This window comes from Nicotiana sylvestris, chromosome 2, assembly GCF_000393655.2.
Source record: "Nicotiana sylvestris chromosome 2, ASM39365v2, whole genome shotgun sequence".
Taxonomy (NCBI): Eukaryota; Viridiplantae; Streptophyta; class Magnoliopsida; order Solanales; family Solanaceae; genus Nicotiana; species Nicotiana sylvestris.
Genome location: NC_091058.1, coordinates 12,222,267 through 12,247,079, shown reverse-complemented (window position 1 = coordinate 12,247,079; position 24,813 = coordinate 12,222,267). Strand labels below are relative to the sequence as shown.

At 36.8% G+C, this 24,813-nt stretch overlaps 2 protein-coding genes across 3 annotated transcripts; one reads left to right on the top strand and one right to left on the bottom strand.

Annotated features, from left to right (window-relative positions):
• Positions 1–12,230: 12,230 nt before the first annotated feature.
• On the top strand, positions 12,231–17,170 carry LOC104215082 (uncharacterized). 2 transcript variants are annotated; one of them, XM_070167706.1, is made up of 6 exons: positions 12,231–12,643; positions 13,739–14,120; positions 14,504–14,700; positions 14,875–15,022; positions 15,752–15,905; positions 16,759–17,170. In XM_070167706.1, exons 1-6 carry the CDS (start codon positions 12,585–12,587, stop codon positions 16,782–16,784), a joined length of 966 nt encoding a protein of 321 aa, XP_070023807.1. In that variant the 5' UTR covers positions 12,231–12,584; the 3' UTR covers positions 16,785–17,170. The 2 variants fall into 2 exon arrangements, with proteins under 2 accessions (XP_070023807.1, XP_009763132.1); XM_009764830.2 differs by having other exon boundaries at positions 12,368–12,643; positions 14,878–15,022.
• A 1,063-nt stretch (positions 17,171–18,233) lies between these two features.
• On the bottom strand, positions 18,234–21,993 carry LOC104215081 (uncharacterized). The gene is made up of 7 exons (XM_009764829.2): positions 21,856–21,993; positions 21,651–21,772; positions 21,350–21,402; positions 21,146–21,209; positions 20,962–21,004; positions 20,807–20,854; positions 18,234–18,811 (listed from the first exon to the last, which is right to left on the bottom strand). Exons 1-7 carry the CDS (start codon positions 21,937–21,939, stop codon positions 18,656–18,658), a joined length of 570 nt encoding a protein of 189 aa, XP_009763131.1. The 5' UTR covers positions 21,940–21,993; the 3' UTR covers positions 18,234–18,655.
• Positions 21,994–24,813: the final 2,820 nt, after the last annotated feature.

The window sequence follows — 24,813 nt, the reverse complement described above, 5'->3', positions numbered from 1 at the left end:
TCCACCGTTATCAAGTCGTCAAATTTAGACCAATACAATGATATAACTCTTATTTTTTTTGGGTTGAACTTTGAATTTACTTTAAACTTGATTCTTGATGGTAATTTTTTTTTTATATCTTTAATTCTTATTTTTCGTTCTTTAGAGTTGATTGATTTCATACACCAATTATCACCATTTACGTTTAGTAATGTCTGAAATTCTCTCTGTTCTTTTAATTCCTTCTAGAGTTTCTATCTCTTTATTTTCGTTAATTAATTTTAGCTTTAATTGTAGTATTCTGCTTAGTTGTTGAATTTTTATCAGGAGCAGTCGTAAAAAATAAAATTTACCTATCTATGCTACACTATAATCTTATTTATCTCTCTTAAAGAGATTATCATTTAATTATATTTTCATATACATATTTATCTTCTTCTTTTTTTTGGTTTCCCACCCGATGTCCGGTACCCGCATTGGAGACCAACTATATCCGGATTCGGGTCGCGTAGGGCCCCATTCGGGGGGAAGCACTCCCTACCAAGGATTTTTCCATACCCAGGGCTCGAATCCGAGACCTCTGATTAAGGGAAGAGCAATCTCATCCACGGCACTAGATCCTTTGATGGTTCATATACATATTTATCATTTATATACAATGTAATATTAGACTACAATCTTTCCTATTTTCTCTCCCTTTCTTCCTCCCCAATTCTTGATTCTCAATTGTAGCAAGGTTTCCAATATCAGGCCTTAGAATAACAAGTTCCAGAATGTCATTCCACTTTCCTTGGGGATGCTTTGGGTTCTTTAGGATAACAGTTGTAGCACATAGACCTCCAGCTCTTCCTTTCGCAATGGCTTTCTCAGCCCAATAGAATCTCAGATTTGAATTGTAGACAGAAGAAACATAGAAAATTTTAGGCCTGGAGAAAATTAAAGATTGTATAATTACAATTAATTTAGACAGTAAAGACATGAGCTTAAATTTCATTGACACCCTTCGAAAATCGAATTTTGCAAAATTGTCCGTATTTGTTTGGATTGAATGTTGTTGCAAATGGTTGAGCATATCTTTTGGAGTTTGTATCTCAATTTTAAGAAAATTTGATGAAGATTAGAGTTGATTTTGGTTGGAATTTCATATTGAAACTTGAAAACGAAGACATAAATAAATTATATGCAAATTGTATGTCAAGTGTACAAACAACATACAAAATACATACAACTAACATAAATTATCTGTAATATGTGTTTGACCAGATTTTATAAAATAAAAAATTAAATACAAGTTGTATCTTAATTGTAGGTAAATTGTAACTTTTGACCGAATCTGTTCAACAAAAAGTTATATACAAATTATATATAAGTCGTACTTTTGACCAAATTTGTATATATCTTCTAAAAAAAACTTAGTTATTTTTATGAATAAAAAAACTTAGCAACCAGATAAATATTGTACTTTTTTTTTGTATTATATAGAAAAAAAATCCCATAAAAGATTTGCCAGCCCACAAGTTTTTAACTCTACTGTTATTGAGCCTGGGATTAGCCCATACAAACAGATGTCATCATTAAACATCAAGACTGTAAAATTCTCCAACATGTAGGAACAGCCCATTGGCCAGAGTGACATGACTTTCATTCCCCTTTAAAATCGTGGAACAAGTAATATTCGGATTTTGGTTTGGTGTAGTTTTGAGATTTTCTTAAAAAACATTTGCATTTTCATATAAGAGGTTTGAAAATATTTTGTCTCACTTGAAACTTACTAGTATATATTTTTTTCGGGGATAATATTGTTAGACCATGCGCAGCGGAACAAGCATACAAATCAGGCATCAAATACATGTAAACTAGACAGCACAATAATAACAGGATTAGAAACACTAACCTCTTGAAATAGTTGTACAAATCCTCCAAACAGCAAGAATCCAGGGCTGCAGTATTCTGCTATATGCCTGGTAAAATCTTTGGACGATTTTGCTTTTGGGTGGGCAAGAACAATACAACTCTAAAAGGTGAGTTATTGGGTGAAATTAGTATTCCTTTAATAGAGTTATTTACCCAAGTCTTGTCCAGGTTTTTACTAGGTATAGCAGGGATCACATAAATAATAAGAGGTTACCAATTATAGTATTAATTCAAAATTAGCATGAATTAATTCTTACTATAATTGATTGCAATTTATTTCACTAAAAAACTGCAAGTGAACTCCGCAATATGAATTTTGAAAATTCAATAACACTTATTTTAACTCCCTATGTTAAGATCTCAAATACCAGTTAATTAAATTAAAACGCTGAAAATTTAACTTAATCAACTAATTAAATCCTTTACAATTCCGCTTAAAATATTTCATGTGACGGATATAAAATCTACCGGTCGGGTTTTCATATGAAAACTCATAAGCTTACATAAAGGGGTATCATCAAACTCAAAACTGAGTCATGGATTCTATCAACTAATTATTATTCACAAATGTTATTCGTTATTGTCCAATCTATTAGGCATACACTAACTCTAAATAGAGTCGTATCTTTTGATAAATCAAAACAATAAACAAATTACATTGATCATAATAATTATATCAAGATTAGGTGTATAAGCTCATTTAATGAATTAGAGAAAATGTTTTATATATTCAGTACAAAAACATTTTTTCTCTACTTGGTCCGTTCAATATACACTGAGTATACTAGGACAAGAAGTTGGAGTAAAACTACTCCCATAATCAAGACAAATTATACTATAATCTTGTGCTACAATCATCAAGATATTTTGTCCAACAATATCTTTGATTGTGAACATAGTTTATTAATTATGAGAACCAATAATTTAATCTCCTGTGCATGAGCTAAGACTCCATACACTAAATTGCCTACTATATAATTAAAAGGACACACATGTAATAAATGATCTATTTAAAATAGTACTTTATTGAATTGAATAATTCTAATAAATAATTGTTCCATAAAGAATAAAATATAATACTATGTCTCAACTGCATGGTTAATAGTATATCCCAACAATCTCCCTCTTAGACTCATAACCATGCGTCTACTACTCTAACACTCGTTCCTTCTACACGCTTGTCAAAAATCTTCTGTGTCAAGCTCTTTGTAAACGGGTCTGCCAAATTGTCCTCTGACGCAATCTTCAGCACTCTTGCATCACCTCTCTGAGTTATGTCCTGAATTAAGTGATATTTATGCTCAATATGCTTACTCCTTTTATGGCTTATTGGTTCTTTCGAGTTTGCAACTGCACCACTATTGTCACAATAAAGTATAATTGGTGTTTGAACTGAAGGAACCACATTAAGCTCTTTCAGAAAGTTCTGAGCCAAACAGCCTCTTTAGCTACCTCAGATGCAGACACATATTCGGCTTTCATGGTGGAATTAGCAACACATGATTGCTTGATGCTCCTCCAACTTATGGATCCACCTCCTAAGGTAAAAACATATCCTGGGGTAGATTTTCTAGAGTCTCTATCTGACTGGAAATCTGAATCAGTATAGCCAACAGGTGCAAGATCACCTTAGTGATACACCAACATATAATCCATAGTCCTCTTCAAGTACTTGATTATATGCTTAACAACAGTCCAGGGTTAGACTGAAATATACTAACCATGCCAACAACAACGCATATGTCAGGTCTAGTACATAGCATAGCATACATAAGACTCCCTATAGCAAAAGCATAAGGGACACCCTTCATTTTTTCTATCTCATCAGTCGTTTTTGGGGACTTATCTTTTGACAGAGAGATTCCACGTCTAAAAGGGAGAAACCCTTTCTTGGAATCTTGCATGCTAAACCTGGTGAGAATAGTATCAATATAAAGTGCTTGGGACAAGCATAATATCCTTTGCTTGCGATCTCGCATAAGCTTGATCCCACAGATATGTGCTGCTTGTCCTAAGTCTTTCATATCGAAACGTGAGGACAACCATTCTTTTACTGAATTCAACATGCTAACATTATTTCCTATGAGCAAAATATCATCTACGTACAAAACCAAAAATGTAACTTTATCTCCATTCTACTTCTTATAGACACGAGACTCATTTTCACATTGATCAAAACCGAATGTTATAATTGATGCGTCAAAACAAGTGTTCCATGCCCTAGAAGCTTGTTTTAATCCATAAATGGATTTCTTTAATTTACACAACATATGCTCATTGCCACTTTTTATGAAACCAACTGGTTGTGCCATATAAATGCACTCGTCAAGACTTCTATTCAGAAAAGCGGCTTGACATCCATTTGCCAAATCTTATAATCGTAATGAGCAGCAATGGATAACCGAATCCTAATGGATTTAAGCACGGCTACCGGCGAAAAGGTTTCCTCATAATCGATCCCTTCTTTTTGAGTAAACCTTTTTGCAACAAGCCTAGCTTTAAAAGTTTGCACTTTTCCATCCACTCCTCTTTTTTTCTTATAGATCCATCTACAACCTATGGGTTTGACTCCAGTAGGTGGTTCTACAAGATCCCAAACTTGATTGGAGTACATGGACTCTATTTAAGATTTCATAGCATCAACCCATTTATCAACATTTGTATCATGTAGTTCTTCGTCGTAATTAATAGATTTTGTATTAGGTTCTTCAGGGATCTATCATAAGATTCTCCCAAGAGCGCAAACCGGAGAGGTTTTCTAATAATTCTCCACTACGACTAGTCACTACAGGTGGATGCTGATTTTGTTGTTGAATCGCAATATCATTTTCTGGAACTGAAGCCTCAATATTATCCTCCACACCTTGCGGTGCTGAGATATCATTAACTTCTTCTTGGAGTGCAAGTTGCATAACAATTTCAGGTTGTTCAACAATCTGAGGTTGCTCAACAATCTGAGGTTGCTCAACATTACTCCCACTATTTTGGGGTAGTGAGATGTCAGGCAATTGCTCTTGTGCAATCTGCTGCCTATTGACATTTCTCCCACTACGATAATACAGTGGTATGCCAATACTGGCTTCCGAGATACGTTCTAGAGATGAGTCTTTAGTTACTCCATTGTTTAATTCCTGTAAAACTAGTTTACTTCTAGGAATATGGTTCGCTAGATAATCCTCTTTTAAAAATCTGGCATTTGTCGTAACAATTACCTTCTTTTCTTTGGGACAATAAAACAAACCGCCTTTAGCTCCTTTTGGATATCCAATAAAAATGCATACTTCTGTCCTTGATTCCAATTTATCCGCTTTCCCTTTCAACACATATGTTGGACAACCCCAAACCCGAATATGCTGTAAACTTGGTTTGCGCATGATGTAACAATTGGTATCAGATGTCGTCTTACATCTAACTAGATAATGTAATACATCATATCCCAACAAATATTTCAGTTTTATCAGAGACCAATACTACTTTTATTCGCTGTTGTTTTATTAATATCTGAAGAAAAGTGCCATAACCCGCCACACCATCATGCCACATAGGTGCCACTTGGCATATATTTTTGCTATATGGAAGAGTTGCATAAGTTAGGGAAAAGATCTTGGTGGAATATTCTAGAACTATGGAGAATTTCTTTAGAAAAGTTCTAGATATTTATGCATTTGTAGGAAGGTTCTAGAGAAATATAGAGGTTTCCTTAAGAAGACCTAGAACCCTATAGAATTGTTAGGAAAGTCCTTAAAAGAATCTAGTTGTGTAGAATATTCTAGAGAAGGGACTTAGTTGTAAATATGGAAGGACTTGCAGAATAATTATTATTTATATATTATCCCCTAAGTGATTAGTCTAAATAGGGGGCATTCATTTGTAATTCATCAAACAAGCAAAACAATCAAGTTCTCTCTACTACAAAAGCTTCCTTTAGCAATTCTAATATGTTCTAACATTTCTTAGCGATCTTGAGTGTAGTAAGGTTGACTTGGCATAGCAAGAACGTGAGCAAATTGTGCAAGATCGTGAGCGAGTTTCCAAGTGACACATGTGTACTTAGTTAATAACTAAGGACGTGACAACGTGGTATCAGAGCAAAGGTTATGACTAAGGAATGTTAGAAAGAATACAAGAGTTTGCTAGAAGGAAATTTTGTATGAATCATGGCCGGAATTACCAAGGGCTTGGTACTTGCAGAAGGGATCAATGCGAAGGTCCCTAACCGAAAGCAGTATGGTGGTGCGCGGGCTGCACGCGAGGTGGCAGACTGGCGGAAGTTGAGGGAGCTCCAACATAGGCCACAATTCGGGAGTATGTACGCGAGTTCACTATCTTAATGCTGCAAATCTCGTCATTGTCCGAGGAAGATTTCCTCTTCTATTTCATGGATGGGTTGCAAAATTGGGCAATGTATAAGTTAAGAAGACATCAAATAGCCAACGTGAATGGGTCCATCGGAGTAGCCTAATCATTTATTGACTTCAAGATGGAACCTGCCAAGTCCAAAGAAAGCAACACCGAGAGGGATGAGGGAGATCATGATGAGGACAACAGGAAATGCATAGCCGAGGTATACAAGGATAATGGCAAGGGGCCATTCCATAACGGACAGGGGCCCAAGAGAAATGACAAGGGGACGGAAAATGGTAGGGAGTATGTGCCTAAGGGAGGGTGCTACTTCTGCAAAGGGTCACATCGGGCAAGTGAATGCCCAGAGTTGGGGAAGCTTGCAGCAATGATAAGGAACTTTGCTCAAGCACATAAAGATGACACAGGACAAAATGCCTGCACTGGAGGGATGCCCTTGGAATCTAAACCGAAAATAAGGGATTACAAAGCCTATCTTGGCACCATGAAAATAGAGCATGGTGGCAGCAAGAAATGTTGGACGGACATAGTTGAAAAGGATGGCGAGTTATAAAGTGATGGCAAACTATCAGACTCAAACGATGCACCAAGCAGAGGGTTCAAGTTTACCAGTAAGGCTGGACTATGGAGGGCAGCCAAATAGGGAGTGGAAACATGGACTCGATGCTTGAAAAGCTGCTAGACTTGGTTGAGTCATGGGAAGATTCAGGCCAGAAGCAAGGAGGGGCATCCTATGGGCGGAGGATGAAGGCCATCATTGCTAGCTGTCCAAAGTACAAACGGCATAAAAAGAAAGGTAGCCAGTACCTTGTGAAATGGGAAGGAGAACTGATTCATAGGGCATCATGGCTAATGGACAAAGATCTCTGGCGACGCCAAGGCGAGGTGCGCGCATATGTGTCGATGCTTTGTGACGAGGGCGACACAAAATTGGGTGTGGGAGAGTGTCATGACCCGCCATACCATCATGCCACATATGTTCCACTTGGCATATATTTTTGCTATATGGAAGGGTTACATAAGTTAGGGAAAAGATCTTAGTGGAATATTCTAGAACTATGGAGAATTTCCTTAGAAAAGTTCTATATATCTATGTATTTGTAGGAAAGTTCTAGAGAAATATAGAAGTTTCCTTAGGAAGACCTAGAACCCTATAGAATTGTTATGAAAGTCTTTAGAAGAGTCTAACTGTGTAGAATATTCTAGAGAAGGGACTTAGTTGTAAATATGAAAGGACTTGTAGAATAATTATTATTTACATATGATCCCCTAGGTGATTAGTATAAATATGGAGCATTCATTTGTAATTCATCAACCAAGCAAAACAATCAAGTTCTCTCTACTACAAAAGCTTCCTTTAGCAATTCTCATGTGTTCTAACATTTCTTAGCGATCTTGAGTGTAGTAAGGCTGACTTGGCATAGCAAGAACGTGAGCAAGTTGTGTAAGATCGTGAGCGAGTTGCCAAGTGTCGTACGTATACTTAGTTAATAACTAAGGACGTGACAGCGTGGTATCAAAGCAAAGGTTATGACTAAGGAATGTTAGAAAGAATCCAAGAGATTGCTAGAAGGAAATTTTGTAGGAATCATGGTCGGAATTACCAAGGGCTTGGTACTTGCAGAAGGGATCAACGGGAAGGTCCCTAAGCGAAAGCAGTATGGTGGTGCGCGGGTTGCACGCGAGGTGGCAGACTGTCGGAAGCTAAGGGAGCTCCGATAGACGCCACAATTCGGGAGTATGTACGCGAGTTCACTACCTTAATACTGCAAATCCCGTCATTGTCCGAGGAAGATTTCCTCTTCTGCTTCATGGATGGGTTGCAAAATTGAGCAAAGCATTAGTTAAGAAGACATCAAATAGCCAACGTGAACGAGGCCATCGGAGTAGCCTTGTCACTTGTTGACTTCAAGATGTAACCTGCCAAGTCCAAAGAAGGCAACGCCAAGAGGTATGAGGGAGATCATGATGAGGACAGCGGGAAATGCATAGCCGAGGTATACAAGGGTAATGGCAAGAGGCCATCCCATAATGGACAGGGGCTCAAGAGAAACGGCAAGGGGCCGGAAAATGGTAGGGAGTGCGTGCCTAAGGGAGAGTGCTACTTCTGCAAAGGGTCATATCGGGCAAGTGAATGCCCAGAGTTGGGGAAGCTTGCAGCAATGATAGAGAACTTTGCTCAAGCACATAAGGGTGACATAGGAGAAACCGCCTGCATTGGAGGGATGCGCTTGGAATCTAAACCGAAAGTAAGGGATTCCAAAGCCTATCTTGGCACCATCAAATGGAGCATAGTGGGAGCAAGAAATGTTGGACGGACATAGTTGAAAAGGATGGCAAGTTATAAAGTGATGGCATGCTATCGGACCCAGACGATGCACCAAGCAGAGGGTTCAAGTTTGCCAGTAAGGCTGGACCATGGAGGGCAGCAAAATGGGGAGTGGAAGCATGGACTCGATGTTTGAGAAGCTGCTAGACTTGGTTGAGTCGCGGGAAGATTCAAGCCAAGAGCAAGGACGGGCATCCGATGGGCGGAGGATGGAGGCCATCATTGCTAGCTGTCCAAAGTACAAACGGCGTAACTGTAAGCACGTGATTTTTGCCCTATATGAGAATTACTCCCAAAAAAAATCAAAATAAAATGATTTTCCTTGGTGTGCAATTTTGTGAGATTTTGTGATATTTTTGGATAATTATTTGTATTTGTCTGTGTTTGCTTATTTGTTAAATTAATAAAAAATACAAAAATATGTCGCATTTTGCATGTAGGATTTAATTCTACAATTGTTAGTAATTAAATTAGTTTTACAAAAATTAAAAATTACAAAAATAGGCATCTTTTGCATTTTTAGCATTTAATGTCCAAATGAACAATTTTATGCTTAATTATTACTTAATTGTGCGTTAATTGTTATTGGGAGTTAATTTGCGCTTTTATAACTTAATTTAGTTCTTAATAATAATTTAAGTATTTATATAATTTAGTTTTAGAAAATAAAAGAAGAAAAAGAGAACAAAAATACAAAGAAAAATCGGATTGGGCCACTTCTTCAATTTTCAAACCATAGGCCCAAATAATTGCCCAATCTTCCCCATGACCCAGTCCACTTCAGACCGGATAGACCCGGTCCGCCCCATTAACCCAACACCCACTCTTCATTTTTGTCCTAACACAAAACAAAAAAGAAAAGACAAGACAAAAAACCCTAAAACTAAGGAAAACCATCCCCCCCCAACCTTGGTTTCTTCTTCTCCATCACCAAAATGAAGACCTCTCATGGCTGCCTTTACCTTTCTTTTCGTCCACCCCGACCACCCTCATCATCGCCATCTTGACGTCCGCCATGGACTACTGCTGTCCGCCATCGTCCACCTCCAAACAAACCCAAACAGACCTCGTCGCCATAACCAGCTCCAAGCAGTCATGGAAGCGGTCATGGAAGCTCCAAGCAGTCATGGAAGCCAAGTCCCTGGTTACTTCCCCTCCTTCGTTCCAGCTGCTTCACGCCACTGTCACTGCCTTCATATTCCCCATCCAAACAACATAGCAGCTCGTCGACCCGGAAATAAAATGATTTTCCTCATAAAATAAAATGAGACATGGCTTTAAACCGCAGTATAGCCTAGCTTCTTGTTTTCTTTGAAGTAAGGTGTAACAAGGAGACCGGTAAGCAGTAGTAATAGCATGCAACAACAGTAACAATGCAGTCCCACAGTAGTCCCAGCTACCAAAAACTTCCCGAACTACATTGACCTGATTCCTGTTTAGCCCAGGATATGTAGGAAACCTTTAAAGCAAAGGTTCGGTCAAATCTTTTTCAAAAAATGCTTCACACGGAGTACTCGACGAGCTTCTTCTGATGTTCGTAGCCGAAGCAGTAGCTGCAGCGCCGAAGCAGTAGCAGCAGTACGTCCCAGCAGCGACGCATCCCTTCAAAGGTTAATGCTTCAAAGGTTTCCTACATATCCTGGGCTAAACAGGAATCAGGTCAATGTAGTTCGGGAAGTTTTTGGTAGCTGGGACTACCGTGAGACTGCATTGTTACTGTTGTTGCATGCTATTACTACTGCTTACCGGTCTCCTTGTTACACCTTGCTTAAAAGAAAACAAGAAGCTAGGCTATACTGCGGTTTAACGGTTAATGAGTTAATGGGTTAATATCTTGCATTTAACGGTTTTCTTTATGTTTTACTTGCCCCAGTTCCACATGACTCGGGCTTCAAATAATCTCAAACCGTTCTTATTTCCTTTAAATGCTTTGATCACCTTCCGAGGGTTTTATGATTAACTTTTAAGATTAGGCCTAGACGAGCCTCACTTAATAAAATGTATAGATTGCGGGGCCCTCATAAAATGTTTAATTAAAATTAATTAGACTTTGGGATGAGCCGTTTAGCAAAATTCCACGGCCTTACCCAGAAATAATAACACGCTAATTGCTTTAGGCGCGCATTTTAATAAGCTTACTTTCTTAAATTCGGGTGTGCATTTCATGCTACCAAAATCCAAATCCCAAAACATTGAATAAAAATACGTTCCGGATCGCGGGTGCATTTTATGTGACGCAATCCAAAGACATGTTTTTAAACGATGTTCACATTTTTTAAAAATAATAATAACAATAATAAAAGCGGTAAAAAGATAAAATTTGCACATGAGCTCATAATTGTATAAAAATCAGATATTTAAGCCAGATATGACAGTTGAGCGACCGTGCTAGAACCACGGAACTCGGGAATGCCTAACACCTTCTCCCGGGTTAACAGAATTCCTTATCCGGATTTCTGGTGCGCAGACTGTAATACAGAGTCATTCTTTTCCTCGATTCGGGATTAAAATTGGTGACTTGGGACACCCTAAATCTCCCAAGTGGCGACTCTGAAATAAATAAACAAATCCCGTTTCGATTGTCCTTTAATTGGAAAAAACTCCTTTGTACCCTAGCGGGGGCGGAAAAAGGAGGTGTGAGAGTAAGAAGAAAGGTAGCCAGTACCTTGTGAAATGGGAAGGAGAACCGCTTCATAGGGCATCATGGCTAATGGACAAAGATCTCTAGCGACGCCAAGGCGAGGTGCGCGCATATGTGTCGATGCTTTGTGCTGAGAGCGACACAAAATTGGGTGGGGGACAGTGTCATGACCCGCCACACCATCATGCCACATAAGTGCCACTTGACATATATTTTTGCTATATGGAAGGGTTACATAAGTTAGGGAAAAGATCTTGGTGAAATATTCTAGAACTATGGAGAATTTCTTTAGAAAAGTTCTAGATATTTATACATTTGTAGGAAAATTCTAGAGAAATATAGAGGTTTCCTTAGGAAGACCTAAAACCCTATAGAATTGTTAGGAAAGTCTTTAGAAGAATCTAGGTGTGTAGAATATTCTAGAGAATGAACTTAGTTGTAAATATGAAAGAACTTGTAGAATAATTATTATTTACATATTAGCCCCTAGGTGATTAGTATAAATAGGGGGCATTCATTTGTAATTCATCAACCAAGCAAACAATTCAAGTTCTCTCTAATACAAAATTTTCTTTAACAATTCTCTTGTGTTCTTTCTTCCATTCTCTTAGCGATCTTGAGTGTAGTAAGGGTGACTTGACATAGCAAGAACGCGAGCAAGTTGTGCAAGATTATGAGTAAGTTATTAAGTGTCGCACGTGTACTTAGTTAACAACTAAGGACGTGACAAAAGGCTGCAACAAGTAATCATGTAGCCTACGCGACATATGTAGTTTATCTGTTGGTTTTAGAAAATCAAACACATTTGTTTGGGTTGGGTTTTATGATGACACTATCAATTTATGTGTACCATTATTTTTAAGATTATAATTTTATGTTTTAAGGCGTCTTAAATATTTTTTGGGTTGCCCGGTTTAGAATAATTCAATACTGTAAAAAAAGGAGGGGGGGGGGGGGAAGAAGGAAAAAAAAAGAAAAAAGAAAAGCCAAGGCATCTTAAGACGTGTTCCTAGAGGCGCCCAATCCCACGCCGCATGAGGAACCAGGCGCCAACAAAGACCTAACAACATTTCTGTTTCCAAATCTCATTTTACAGCCAAAAAACAAATATAAAATAAAACTCTTTAAGAAGTTGTATTCGTAGGAGGAGCATTATATTGACCAATTTGGTCGGTGCTTTTCCTCCAAGAAACTTCTCCAATTAGAATATTCGTTGCAAAGAATTACTTATTCAGAGTCCCATTTTCAAATTTATTTGGCAATTTTGTTGCTGTCCTCCTGAAAAAATAATGAGTCGCTGTTTTACATGTTAGCCGAGTTAGGGTTTTGAGCAGTTATTTTAATTTCGGGGACCCTAAAATGGAGGTTGCTGGATCTAGAAGGAAGTCTTTTGACCAAACCGAGATTAACTGGGACAAGTAAAGCTTCCTTTCATTTCTTCGATTTATTTTGTCTTAATATACGACTCCTCAATTTTGTTTTTGTCATTTTAATGTTTTTCTCCCATCCGTATGATTGAATGATTATTATGTGTTTAATTATAGGAAATGATTATCGGTCTTGCAGATTGCAATTAATAACGTGTCGAATTATGGAAATTAATAACTAGTTTTTTAAGTAATTAGCAGAAATCTATTTGCAATTCTCTTATTCACTGTGAATTAAACATGAAAACCAAGGGTTGCTAGTTGGGACTCATAATATTCTGGAGGTTGAAATTTATTTGAGAAAATGTAATTAGGTAAATTATTCAGGATTTTGACACTGAGACTTGTTATTTGTGGTTAAAAAAAGTATATGTCTCTAAATAATTGTCCTGCAAAACCAAAGGGAGACTATTGTACTCTGTCCCCCCTCCAATCCTGTGTATAATAGTGATTGGGGTTCAAAATTGAACAGTAGGAAGGCTTAAACTGTATATTTATCACCGGAATAAATGTGGTGGGTAGTATTACTATATTATATTTCTTAGTTTGCACATTTAGTAGACAAAAGGTTGTAGATTGCCCCCAGTCTTAGTTCAAGTGGCAAAGGTTGAGGGACTTGTGACTTAGGTCATAGGTTCGAGCCTTGTGTCATGTGAGCTAAGCTTGGTATTTTAAGTGGAGAAGGGTACAGGGTGGGTCTATTATCCCCGAGTTCCGGAGGCTCCGGTTGGTCCTATGGGTTGCGGCAGACCGATTACTCTGTCATCTTAAAAAACAAGTTGTTCTAGATTAGCTCATTTTCTGAGATTTTGGAAAAATCATTAGAATGTAGGATCTTCAGCTTCTCTCTCTGGTGGATTTCAGGCCTTCAAAGTTATGTATTCTAATAACTTAGTTTAAGTTTCTCTATCTTATAGGATAACTGTTTAAGGTCATGCAGGATACGTTTGCATTGCTCTTAATCTTTTAAGGATGTACTGTCCGGTAGGGATAATTTCTTTGCTTTTATGCAGGCTTTCTCCTTTTATTTTTAAGCTCTCTTTTTTTCTTTTGGACTTCTCTTCATATCTTCCACCTCTTCTGCAGGCTTGATAAGAGTAAGTTCTATGTTGTGGGAGCTGGGATATTTACAGGGCTTACTGTTGCGCTCTACCCCATTTCCGTTATCAAGACTAGAATGCAAGTTGCAACCAATACTGCTGCGAAAGACAATGCATTTTCTGTTGTCAGGGGCATATTGCGAAACGATGGTGTTCCTGGTTTATATAGAGGTTTTGGAACGGTCATTACTGGGGCGATTCCCGCCAGGATTATATTTCTCACAGCACTAGAGACCACTAAGGTGGCTGCCTTTAAGATGGTTGAACCATTCAAACTATCAGAACCTATACAGGCAGCTATAGCAAATGGCGTTGCTGGCATGCTGGCGTCTCTCTGTTCACAATCTGTCTTTGTTCCAATTGACATAGTATGGCCTTTATCTCTACATTCTCTTTTCATAATAGAGGCTTAATGACTTGGACTAGTGGATTGTAAATCCGACGTAATTTATTCTCTAAAAATCCACGTGTAGCTAGATTAAATATCTGATTTCATCTGAAGAATGTTTTCTTAAATTATCAGATTGCTCTTCATTCTTTTTGTCATTTACTAGAATTTGCATTAGAATATTAACTACATTTGGCTGAATTGAGCATAGCAAAGTAATTTACAAATAAGTCGTGTTTCTGACATTTATGGTCTTCCTTATTTTGTTGTTATTGCCCTGCTTTCTACTCCAGTCAGTCACAATTTTGTGGATGAGTTTTTTCAAGTTTCGAAAACTAATGTCATGAAATCGGATGGAAATAGGTTAGTCAAAGGTTAATGGTGCAAGGATACTCAGGCCACGCAAGCTACAATGGTGGCTTGGATGTTGCTCGCAAGGTTCTGAAGTCAGAAGGTGTTCGTGGACTATACAGAGGGTTTGGTCTATCTGTTATAACATATTCCCCATCCAGTGCTGTATGGTGGGCAAGTTATGGCTCGAGCCAGCGTTTCATATGGAGGTGAGACATGACAATGCCGATCTTCCAAAATTCTTTAAGAGTGGACTTTCCCTTTTCTACTGTTCGCGTTCCTGCTATACCTTTGTATTGGGTTGCATCGCCAAGTATTGTTGTTCTATAGATTTCTGTTGGGTAACTTTTTGTGGCTTATCAATTGCTTTTGGTATCTATCAGCAGGCTCTTGGATAATGGAACTGAGCATGGTGGGCCTGCTCCCGGCCAGGGGAAAATAGTGGCAGTTCAAGCTGCTGGTGGGATCATTGCAGGTGCTACTGCATCTTGCATAACAACTCCATTGGACACCATTAAAACTCGATTGCAGGTATTACCTCTGTTTTCTGTTATGAACTATTTCTTCAAAACGGTGACTGATTTTTCTACACTTTTCAAAATTTTCCGTACTGTTTACCCTTGATTAGTTTTTGTGTTAAGTATTTGCAAGTGTTAAGCTTTCGCAAGAGGCATTGTAGTACCTTTAGATGAGTTAGGACTTAGGTGTTCGTTTTGTTTCCTACAGATTGCTGTGCACAATTTTGCATTAATAGCTGCTTCCTTCATTTGCATAGAAATTGTGGATATTCTCTTTTCTCTCTCTCGGTCTTTTTTCCTTTTTTCTTTTTCATTGTGATGATGTATGATTTTATTAGAAAAAACAGTATCAAGCTGATACTGTGATAGTACAAAGATAATGCTGGTTATAAAACACTAGAAAGCTAAGTTATCAAGCATGTCCAGCATGTTTTGAAGATCCAATACAACACTCCCATCTCTTCAGTAGTACAAGTAGCGTAAACATTTATATTTCACAGACTGCACCTCCTCCTTTTTGCCTTCAAAACACCTCTTATTTCTTTCTTTCCATATTGTCCAGGCTATGCATCTCTTTTCCCTTTGGTCTCATCCTTTGGTGGTTGGACACATAAATGAGAGTGTTGAGAAGCAATTCCTTTTAAAGCTCTAGCCACACTATTTTGTGCTCTTGCATTGTCCTGTAATTAGTCTCAGTTTTGGAGTCTTGTTATTTAAGGATCTTGTTGTTCATGCACTACAGGTGATGGGACACGACACGAGACCTACTGCACGTCAAGTAGTGAAGCAGTTGATTGCCGAGGATGGTTGGACAGGATTTTATAGGGGATTAGGTCCAAGATTTGTCAGCATGTCAGCATGGGGAACCTCCATGATACTTGCCTATGAATATCTCAGTATGATCTTAACCTCTTCTTCTTTTTCCTTTAATTTTTACTACCTCGTGAGCAATAAATCACAATTTGTTTGGAAGTTTAAGTGTGATTTATAAACCTAATGTGTTGCTACTATGGATGTGTCCAATTGAATCAGAGTGGTAGGTGTTGTACTTGATTTTTGCGAGTTTATATGGGACCTTCTATTCACAACATTCTGATTTTGTGATTGATCTTGATGCCTTTAAAGGACAGTTGTGACCTGAAAATACTTGTTATCATTCACTATTACAATAAATTTATCTATGAAATTTGGCCTCCCACTGACTTGATGTGTGCTTTGCTGTTCTTTATGTTTTATTATCAGTTTTATTGATGCTCCAGTTACTGTGCCCAATCTGTTTTACCTCTTGATCAAAAAAACTGTGCCTAATCTGTTTACATATAGATTTTGTGGCCTATTAGCTCTGATTAGTATAAAGAGTTTGCATGTCTGCTCGGCTGCTCCATCATGCTTCCCTTGAAACAAGCCTTTTTATCTGGATCAGATGTTCACTAATATGTCCTTTGTAGCTTAGTGGGCAAACAAAAATATCCAGTTCGCACTCTAGTTGTGACAAATGCATATTCATAAAAGAGAGAAGATCTGTTGCTCTAATTCTTGATTCTAGGCAAAAAATAACACCCAATTGGTTCTCCATTTTTGACGATATCATTGCCAATTAAAAAAGAGAAAAGCCTTGTTAAAATACTCGAGTGTCGCATTTGTATCCTAATATTTGATAAGCTACTGCTATTTTTTTTTTTAACATGAAGATATGAAACGTGCATCTTGTTCAATAAATTTTCCTGAAACATGATTTTTTTTTGGCAGAACGCTTGTGTGCAGTAAATGAATAGGTTGATAGAGCTAGCTGCCAGATGACTCTTCATGCGGTAGGGTTTTTCTTATATTACTGCCATACAATTTTGGAGCTGGAGATATCAAGACCGTGCTAGCTCTCCTGATTAGTTGTCCGTATAGATGACAGTGATACATAAGCTGACTTGGAATCCAAGTATCTGGCCTACCACAATTGATTTTCTTTGGGATTTACTCACAGTATTCTTAAACGATTTTTGCCGGATAAATGCAATATTCATTGATTGTAATCAATCACTACAAGGAGGATGAAGAATATATTCTTAAATGATTTTTGCCAGATAAATGTAATATTAATCTATATGCATAGATGAATTCTTGATCAAATGCAAGTTCATTTCAATGCAACTCTTGTTTTGAAGCCTTTAGATTCTTCGATTTGGTTTTTCCCGACAGTTGGATCCCGTTTTGTTATACTTGTCCAGGTATCAAGAACTGCGCCCCATTGCACTTGTTCCTGCATATAAGTCCATGTAATAAACAAATAATTTCGTCTTCAATTTACTTACTTTTGATTACCAAAATTAGGTACCGGAGCTACCCTTTTGTGGACTTCAATTTGTGGTGAAAATCGTGTCTAGTACTAGTGTAGAGGTTCTACATTCCTTTCGCATTTAGAATGCAAGATGTCGTAGCCCTTATTCCACGAAAGGGGAGCATTACCAGTTTCGTACAAATGGTCAAGGAGGGTTCCATGAGCCATATAAACGAAAAACCTTTTCATTTATTATCGATGCGCGAACCATCTTGACCAACTGATTATGAAAACTTCCCAAGTGATTTACACCCTTAGGGGTCGTTTTGTTGGAAACAAGTTATCATTGGAATAATTATCTTGGGATTAGTTATCTCACCCTCCCATAGGGATAAGAAAATACTACAATCCCGGGATAACTAAAATCCCGGGTTAGTTATACCGTAATTTTATCTCAACCAAACATGAGATAAATTCGTCTCAAATTTAATTTAATTATCCCTTGTACCAAACGAGCCCTTAATTGTCAATATGGATCTGCTCGAAAAGGATACCCACTTGGCACTGCAAATCTGATGAGGTTACCGGTAGAACTAGGTAAACCAGATTGAACATAACGATTCTTGGGTGTATTGCAATGGCTTTTACATGCTCCACTTCTGCCTTTCTCAGATTATTTCTTGAACATATGCAGTATATTATGAATAGGTGATTTAAGGACATACTGACCTTGATATGTGATGACTACTTTCATTATACTCTTTCCTCTCAGAACTGCATTAAGTTAATACTGTGTTCTTATATTAGCGGCACACTTATTTATCTTACAATCAAAATACTAGATAGAGAAGGTTCAAATCAATCTGGATGCTGCATCACAGAAATAGTGCAAAACTCTGCCAACCATCATGTAAATTCACGGGCCATCAAGTCCCAAAAACCAAAGACCAACTAGTAATATGAGTAAATTGACTAGCAAAACACCAATGCTCTTACATCACTATATCGTGAAGCAAGCTGTCTTTTAAGCTGAATCGCATATTCGGATAAAATTTCTACAAGACTACCCCAATAAAGAAAAGAACTTAAGGCCGAAGGATATCCGCTGCAAAACTTATAACTTCTCACCTCATACTATAGCCTATTTTAAATTAAATAGGCTTAAGAATCTATTTTAGCCTGTATTACACTCTGAGAACTCTTAATCACTAGCTAAGAAAATCCGAATCAAACAGCCTATATCAATTGTGGCCAACAAATTCACTTCTTTTCCCCAAAGCTGCCAATTCAAATGTGCAAGTGTGAATCAAATTATCGACCGTGAAGAGAAATCTATAAAGGGCCATATGAAATTTATTCTCCAAAATGCACATCTCAAATAACTTGGAGCTGATCTTCATTATCATCATCCTCATCATCACGGTTTACCTCCACATATTCCTCAAGTGATGATGCTGTAAACAGTTCACCGACCTTCATGTCATTTTGAGTTAGGTTCTTCTCCGAACTCTGAGACTTCCCTTTGTTCATCTGTTGAATACACATGATGAGCACTAAGAATCTCAGAAACATCACGAAAGCAACATACACCAATGTGCTGAAACTCTGGTAAAACAAGATACTTTTATACAGCTTGGTTCAGTAGAAAAGACAAATGGTAGAAAGGGAAGTAAAGGAGTATTTACAACTTGGTAATAAGTAAAAGAAGGTGGAAAGTAAAAAAGGAGGAGAATGTCATGTTCGCTGTGTCATATTCGCTTATACTATCACATGTGTACGGTTAGATAGTAAATAAATATCAGATCGTGAGAGAAGCAAATCAACCGCTCCCCTCCCATTCAATGAACCAAACCAATCGTTACGTACAGATATTTATTTCTCAAAATCCATTTCATGTTTCATGGAGACTGCTGTTTAATGAGTATTATACAATTAAAAGTAGCCAGCAGGGAAACATTCTCTTCAGCCTTAAGAATCAATTTTCAAGCATAACTAGTATCCATATGTAAACATAAATAGGCAATCCAACATCCAGAGAACAAAACAGTGCTTACATGTACAGACTATGTATGCACTAACCCCAGTCCAATTATTTTCAATCCAGTCTAGCAGAAACAAATAGAAGAGAATCGGGTAGATCCCAAGGGGGGTAAAAATAAAAATGACCATAAACTGTCATCTACATCATTTGTTTATGCAAGAAAAGGTGACATACAATTTACATGTTAAAAGTTGATTTTCATATAACGTGAATACATATTTGAGTAAGTAGGGTACTTTGGGAGGATTATAACATTCACAGTTATGCTGAATATAATTTGATCCACGATATTCATATGGATAAGAAGGCAGAGAGTATGACCGTTTACAGGGAATGATCTGTAGCAATCAATACTTATGACCAAATTGTCGCCAATGTCATGCCAGAAGAGGCAGGCAGTAAGTGGTCTGTCAGTTAACCACCTGAAAGATTGGCAATTGTGAGCCCACAAGGCTTAATGTGGTGTGGAAGGGCGGGAAAGGTGTTCTCGTTTAGACTCCAAGAGAGTAGAGATCAAATAATGAGGAGGAAATATGATTATGGGGAACAAAGAGGGTGAGAGAAATACGTGGTTAAACAGCTTACTTTCTCCTATGGCTAGAGTACATGGTAATAAATCACTGACATGAATTGTAAAGATTTGAAATATAGCAAAGGACAAAGGCCACTCTGGTGCTAAGCACTAGTCAAATGGTATAGCTTGATACTATTGACACATAGTTGAATTATATCGATTACATCTAAATTGAAAAAGATGGGGTTTATGATAAGTCACTGTAGTTAAATCCTAAGTTTCTCCGACACGGTAGTTTAGGTGCCGCGCCCATGTCGACATGAAACTAGTATGGGTGTGGGTATGGGATCTGTACCGGATCTGGTCAAATAATTTTGGGTACTTTGACCACGACGGACGGAAAAAATCGAGACAAGATACAATTTGATTATCAAAATAAGAACCAAAACTAGGATAAATTTGAAGAAAATAGCATATTTTATCTAGGAAATCAATCATTTACTTATCTACAACTTGAGAATAAAAAAGAAATACATATTTCACAAGCGATACATAAGTATTCCAAAAATATTTCTCATAATTTAGAGATAGTTCTATATTTTTATTTATTAATTATTTTTAGCAGGATCCCTGCACCTGCACCCGCACCCGTATCCGTACTAGAATCCATATCCCTGAATCTTAGAATTTACATCTCGAAGGATCCGACTTCTCGATCCGCACCCGTGTCGGGCACCCGCATCTGTGTCCGAGCAACTTAGGTTAAACCATTCTATTCATTATGAGATGCCAAACCGAGTATATTAGATATCTAATGTGAAAAGATAATATGTGTAGGCACCCAATTATGTTGCCTGGTGTGTGTGTGTTGTTTTGGGAGTGGGGGGGGGGTGCGCTAGGAACAAGAACAAGGCAGACATCTACCAGAAAACATTTATCATAAAGTTAATTCAGCAGAAATTTCTCTTACAGCACGTAGAAGTGACCGCCTATCCCGTTCTCGAGCATTCTTGATAGCCTGTAACCAATAACAAAACCATCAGCTTCATAGGTTGACAAATAACCCGCTGATCTTGCAGCTGACAAAAAAGCCAAAGGATAAGGCTACGAAAATTGAAACCAGACCTCCTCAAGAGCCTTTTTCTCAGCCTCCACTTCTGAAACATCTCTACAAGAAACCAATAATAACCATATGAGTCTTCCACAAACAATGTTCATCATTTAAATTGAAGAAAAGCCATATTAAACGCGCAGAACAGAGATTCAATAAATTGGGAAGGGAAGGGGGGGGGAGGAGGAATCTTTAAACCTTCCAACCAATTGACCAACACGACATGAACACTTGGCACATACATTATGCTCCTTTGCACAGCCTGTTGAATTTTCAAATAAATGCAAAATCATCAAACCAAACACTTGACAGATTTCATAACGCAATATAGGATTTTCATTATGCTGTAACAAATATGCATAAAACAAAACAAAACAAATGAAAACAGAAATGAAAACTAACCAGTGCAGAGATTGTGGTAAGCTTGACGCACGTTTCTTTTCGAACACTTCTGACTATCATAATTTTAAAATAAAAACAGGATATTAAGTCAATTGCTGTGGAGTACCACAGTTCACTAGTTTCAATGAACATATAAATACATACTATAGAAATTTTAACCAGTTATATATATGGGTTTTGCTAACCTAGTAGATGTGTCCAATTGTATCTTCTATAATTTAACAACCTAAATATTGGCATTTTTATATCCAATTTAGCAAAAATTAAATTTTTTGAACAAGGAGAGAAGTAGAAGGTGTACCACTTAGCAGGTTCAGTAAGGGGTTTGTATTTTCCATATTTGCGCTTCCATTCAATTTGATCTTTACAACGAAGGCATACTCCTGTTATGTCTGAGAAAGGCCTAAACTTTCCACCCACTTCCTGCAAAATAAAAAAGCAAAACCGATCAATGGTTGACACTCAATTCAAATGTTTAATGGCCGGAGAGTAAAAGGTGAGCGTACGGTTTCATTGATTTTGACGCCGGCGTTAGGTTTCCAGGCGACTTTGTTCTGGTGCTTCGGCGGCCCTTTCCTCACGCTGCTCATTTTTTTTTCCTTCTAAAACGTTAACTCACTTCAATGTATTGATGTAGTAGAACTACTATTGGGCTGACCAGTAATATGACATTATTTATTGTTTTGGGCTAATTTTGAATGTAGCCCATGGACTTGGGTAACACAATCGGCCCAACATCTACGGACGGGTCCGTACAGCAAGAACGCAACATTTCTTCGTCTTCTATACTCTCAGAAACCAGGATATTTCTGAAACTTTTTACTTAGCTATACTACTTTTAAAACTTATTTACTCTCACTATTGAAATTTTAATTTAATTACAAATTAATATATAATTATCAATTATATACAAACTAATACCAAATGAGTATCCCTCAATATTAGGAATTTAATAAGGAATATCAGTTTAAATTTCTCTCTCTCTCCATCTCTCTTCTTTCCTCAACTTCAATCTCCTCTGCTTCTCTCTCTTTTCTCATCTCCTTCCCTTTTTTTTTTTCCAGAAAATTCATCAATGAATTTCAATCGTTTACTAAGAAGTTTTAACTTAGCAATATTTCTTTCCATGTTCCACAGTTGGTGTTCAAATTAAAATTTATCAACCAATAAATTTTGAAGGTGATTGACTTTCCATCATTGACAATCATTAAAAAGCTTTGAAGCTTTAAATTCGAATTCGAATTTTAAAAAATATATTATTTATTTGGATTGGGGTTGTTACGAGCGTTTGAGAATATTCTTTGAGTGTATATCTCAATTTTGGAGATGTTTCATGAAGATTAGAGTTGATTTTGGTTGGATTTTCAGATTAAAAAGAACACATGACATTGGGGTTATATTGCAGTTGTATGAAATTTGTATGCAAATTTTATTTAAGTTGTATTTTATTGTAGTTGTATTTTCTTATTTGAACGTTGTATAAAAGTTGGAAAGAAGTTGTATACTGTATGAAATTTATATTTAAGTTATAAATACTTTCTTTTTACATAAAGTTATTGATATGTATCAAAATTGTATTAAAGTTGTATGAAAATTATTTTTTAGTTGTACTCTGTTGTAGTGTTATTATTTGTGTATGAATGTTATATGAAAGTTATATTAAACTTGTCCTATCAGGTTGTGCCATTGTATTGATTGTTCCCCAATTTCGCCATAGATATTCAGAAATAAAAACTTCTCTCTTTTGGTAAAGTTTTGGGTGACTTAAACTTAAATATATTCTCAAAGAGTGATTTCACATGCATATCTGGACTAAAGACGCGACTTTTGCTTCTCAAAATTAAATCAAAGTGTATTAATGTCTATTCCTAAATGAGCTTATGAAGAAACTTTAATATGAAAGGTGGATCCTCTTTTGATGTTCCAATATGTTAATACAAAATTCCAAAATTTAATCTCAATATCGCACGTGAAAAAGAGGGAAGGAGGCGGTAGTAGAAGGAGAGAGGAGAAGGAAGAACAAAGAAAAAAGGGTATAACTGAATCTCATAATCGAAGGAACTAATTATAATTTTGGAACCTTTTAAGGGGAAGGTATATAATTTGAAAAAAAAAAATCACTTAGCTCTAGTAAATAGGAAACTTTATACAATCCAGGTAAATAAGTTTGAAAAATAGCACATATAAGAAAAATTCCCATATTTCTGAACTCGAGTTGACAGATCTAATATATACACTCATGTGACATAATATATTTTTTACGCTGTCAATATAATTTAATTTATTATTGCAGTTATTTACTCTATTTTTCAACTGATATTGTTGGAAAATTATACACATTTGTCGGCCACAAAATTTAACACAATTTTTACAGCTTGCTAACTTTTATAAAAAGTCCTCCGTCCGATGTCTTTAAACTAACACGCTCAGTGGCGGAGGCAGGATCTCCACGAAGGGGGTTCAAAAAAAAAATTTGTATCTATTGGGAATTGAACTCATGACCTTATGTAGATTTTGAACCCCCTTGACCACTAAACTACACTTTTGGATTGTGTTAAGGGGGTTCAAAACTTAATATATAGAGGTAAAAAACAGATTTTACCTTATATATACAGTGTATTTTTTCGGCGAAGGGGGTTCGGGTAAACCCCTTGCGCCCCCCTAAATCCGCCCCTGAACACGCTCACAAAAGGTGGGGTGAAAAATAAAAGAGTTGACCTTGTCAAACAATAGCAAAGAAAGGTGCAAAGTGATGAATTATTATTGCATTAAAAATGGGGACCAATCACCCAGGAAAATACAAAAAGAAATAAAAGACGAGGAAAACTTGTTCATTGGGTTGTCTATATTTTCTTGCAGGCCATGCAAAAGACTTCTCTTACTGATTCCTTTCATTTTCATGTCTTTGTTTTCTTCCTCTCAATAATTCCTCCGAACGGAGCAGTAGACCATAGGCATATACGACGTGAAATGAAAGGTTTTGGGTGATTTTCTTCAAGCATTAGATGATTCAACTTTGTAATTTTGACCTGACTTTTCAACACATAATTAACTAATATCTTCTTACTCCTAAATGGGCCGAGCTATCAGGGGCGTGTGTAATTTTGACCATAGGCATAATGTGGATTGACTTAAAAAAAGTAACTTTTAAGCATTTAAGTGCTGGAACTGATTTTATAAATAAACAGTTATGCGTTTGGATAAAAGTACTGGAGCTGAAAAAAAGCGGTTGAAATATTTAGTAAACAAGTGTTGGTAAGCACTTTTTCTATTAAAATGACTGAAATATCCTTAAAGTTGTTAATACTATAAAGAAGCTTATTACTATAATATTTTATTTTAAACTTATTAATATAAATACGAAATAATTGATATTTGAACTGATCACCTAAGATAATTTTTATAAATATAATTGTTGAACTCTTATTTTTCACTTCTTTCAACCATGTAAATTTTTTATTTAT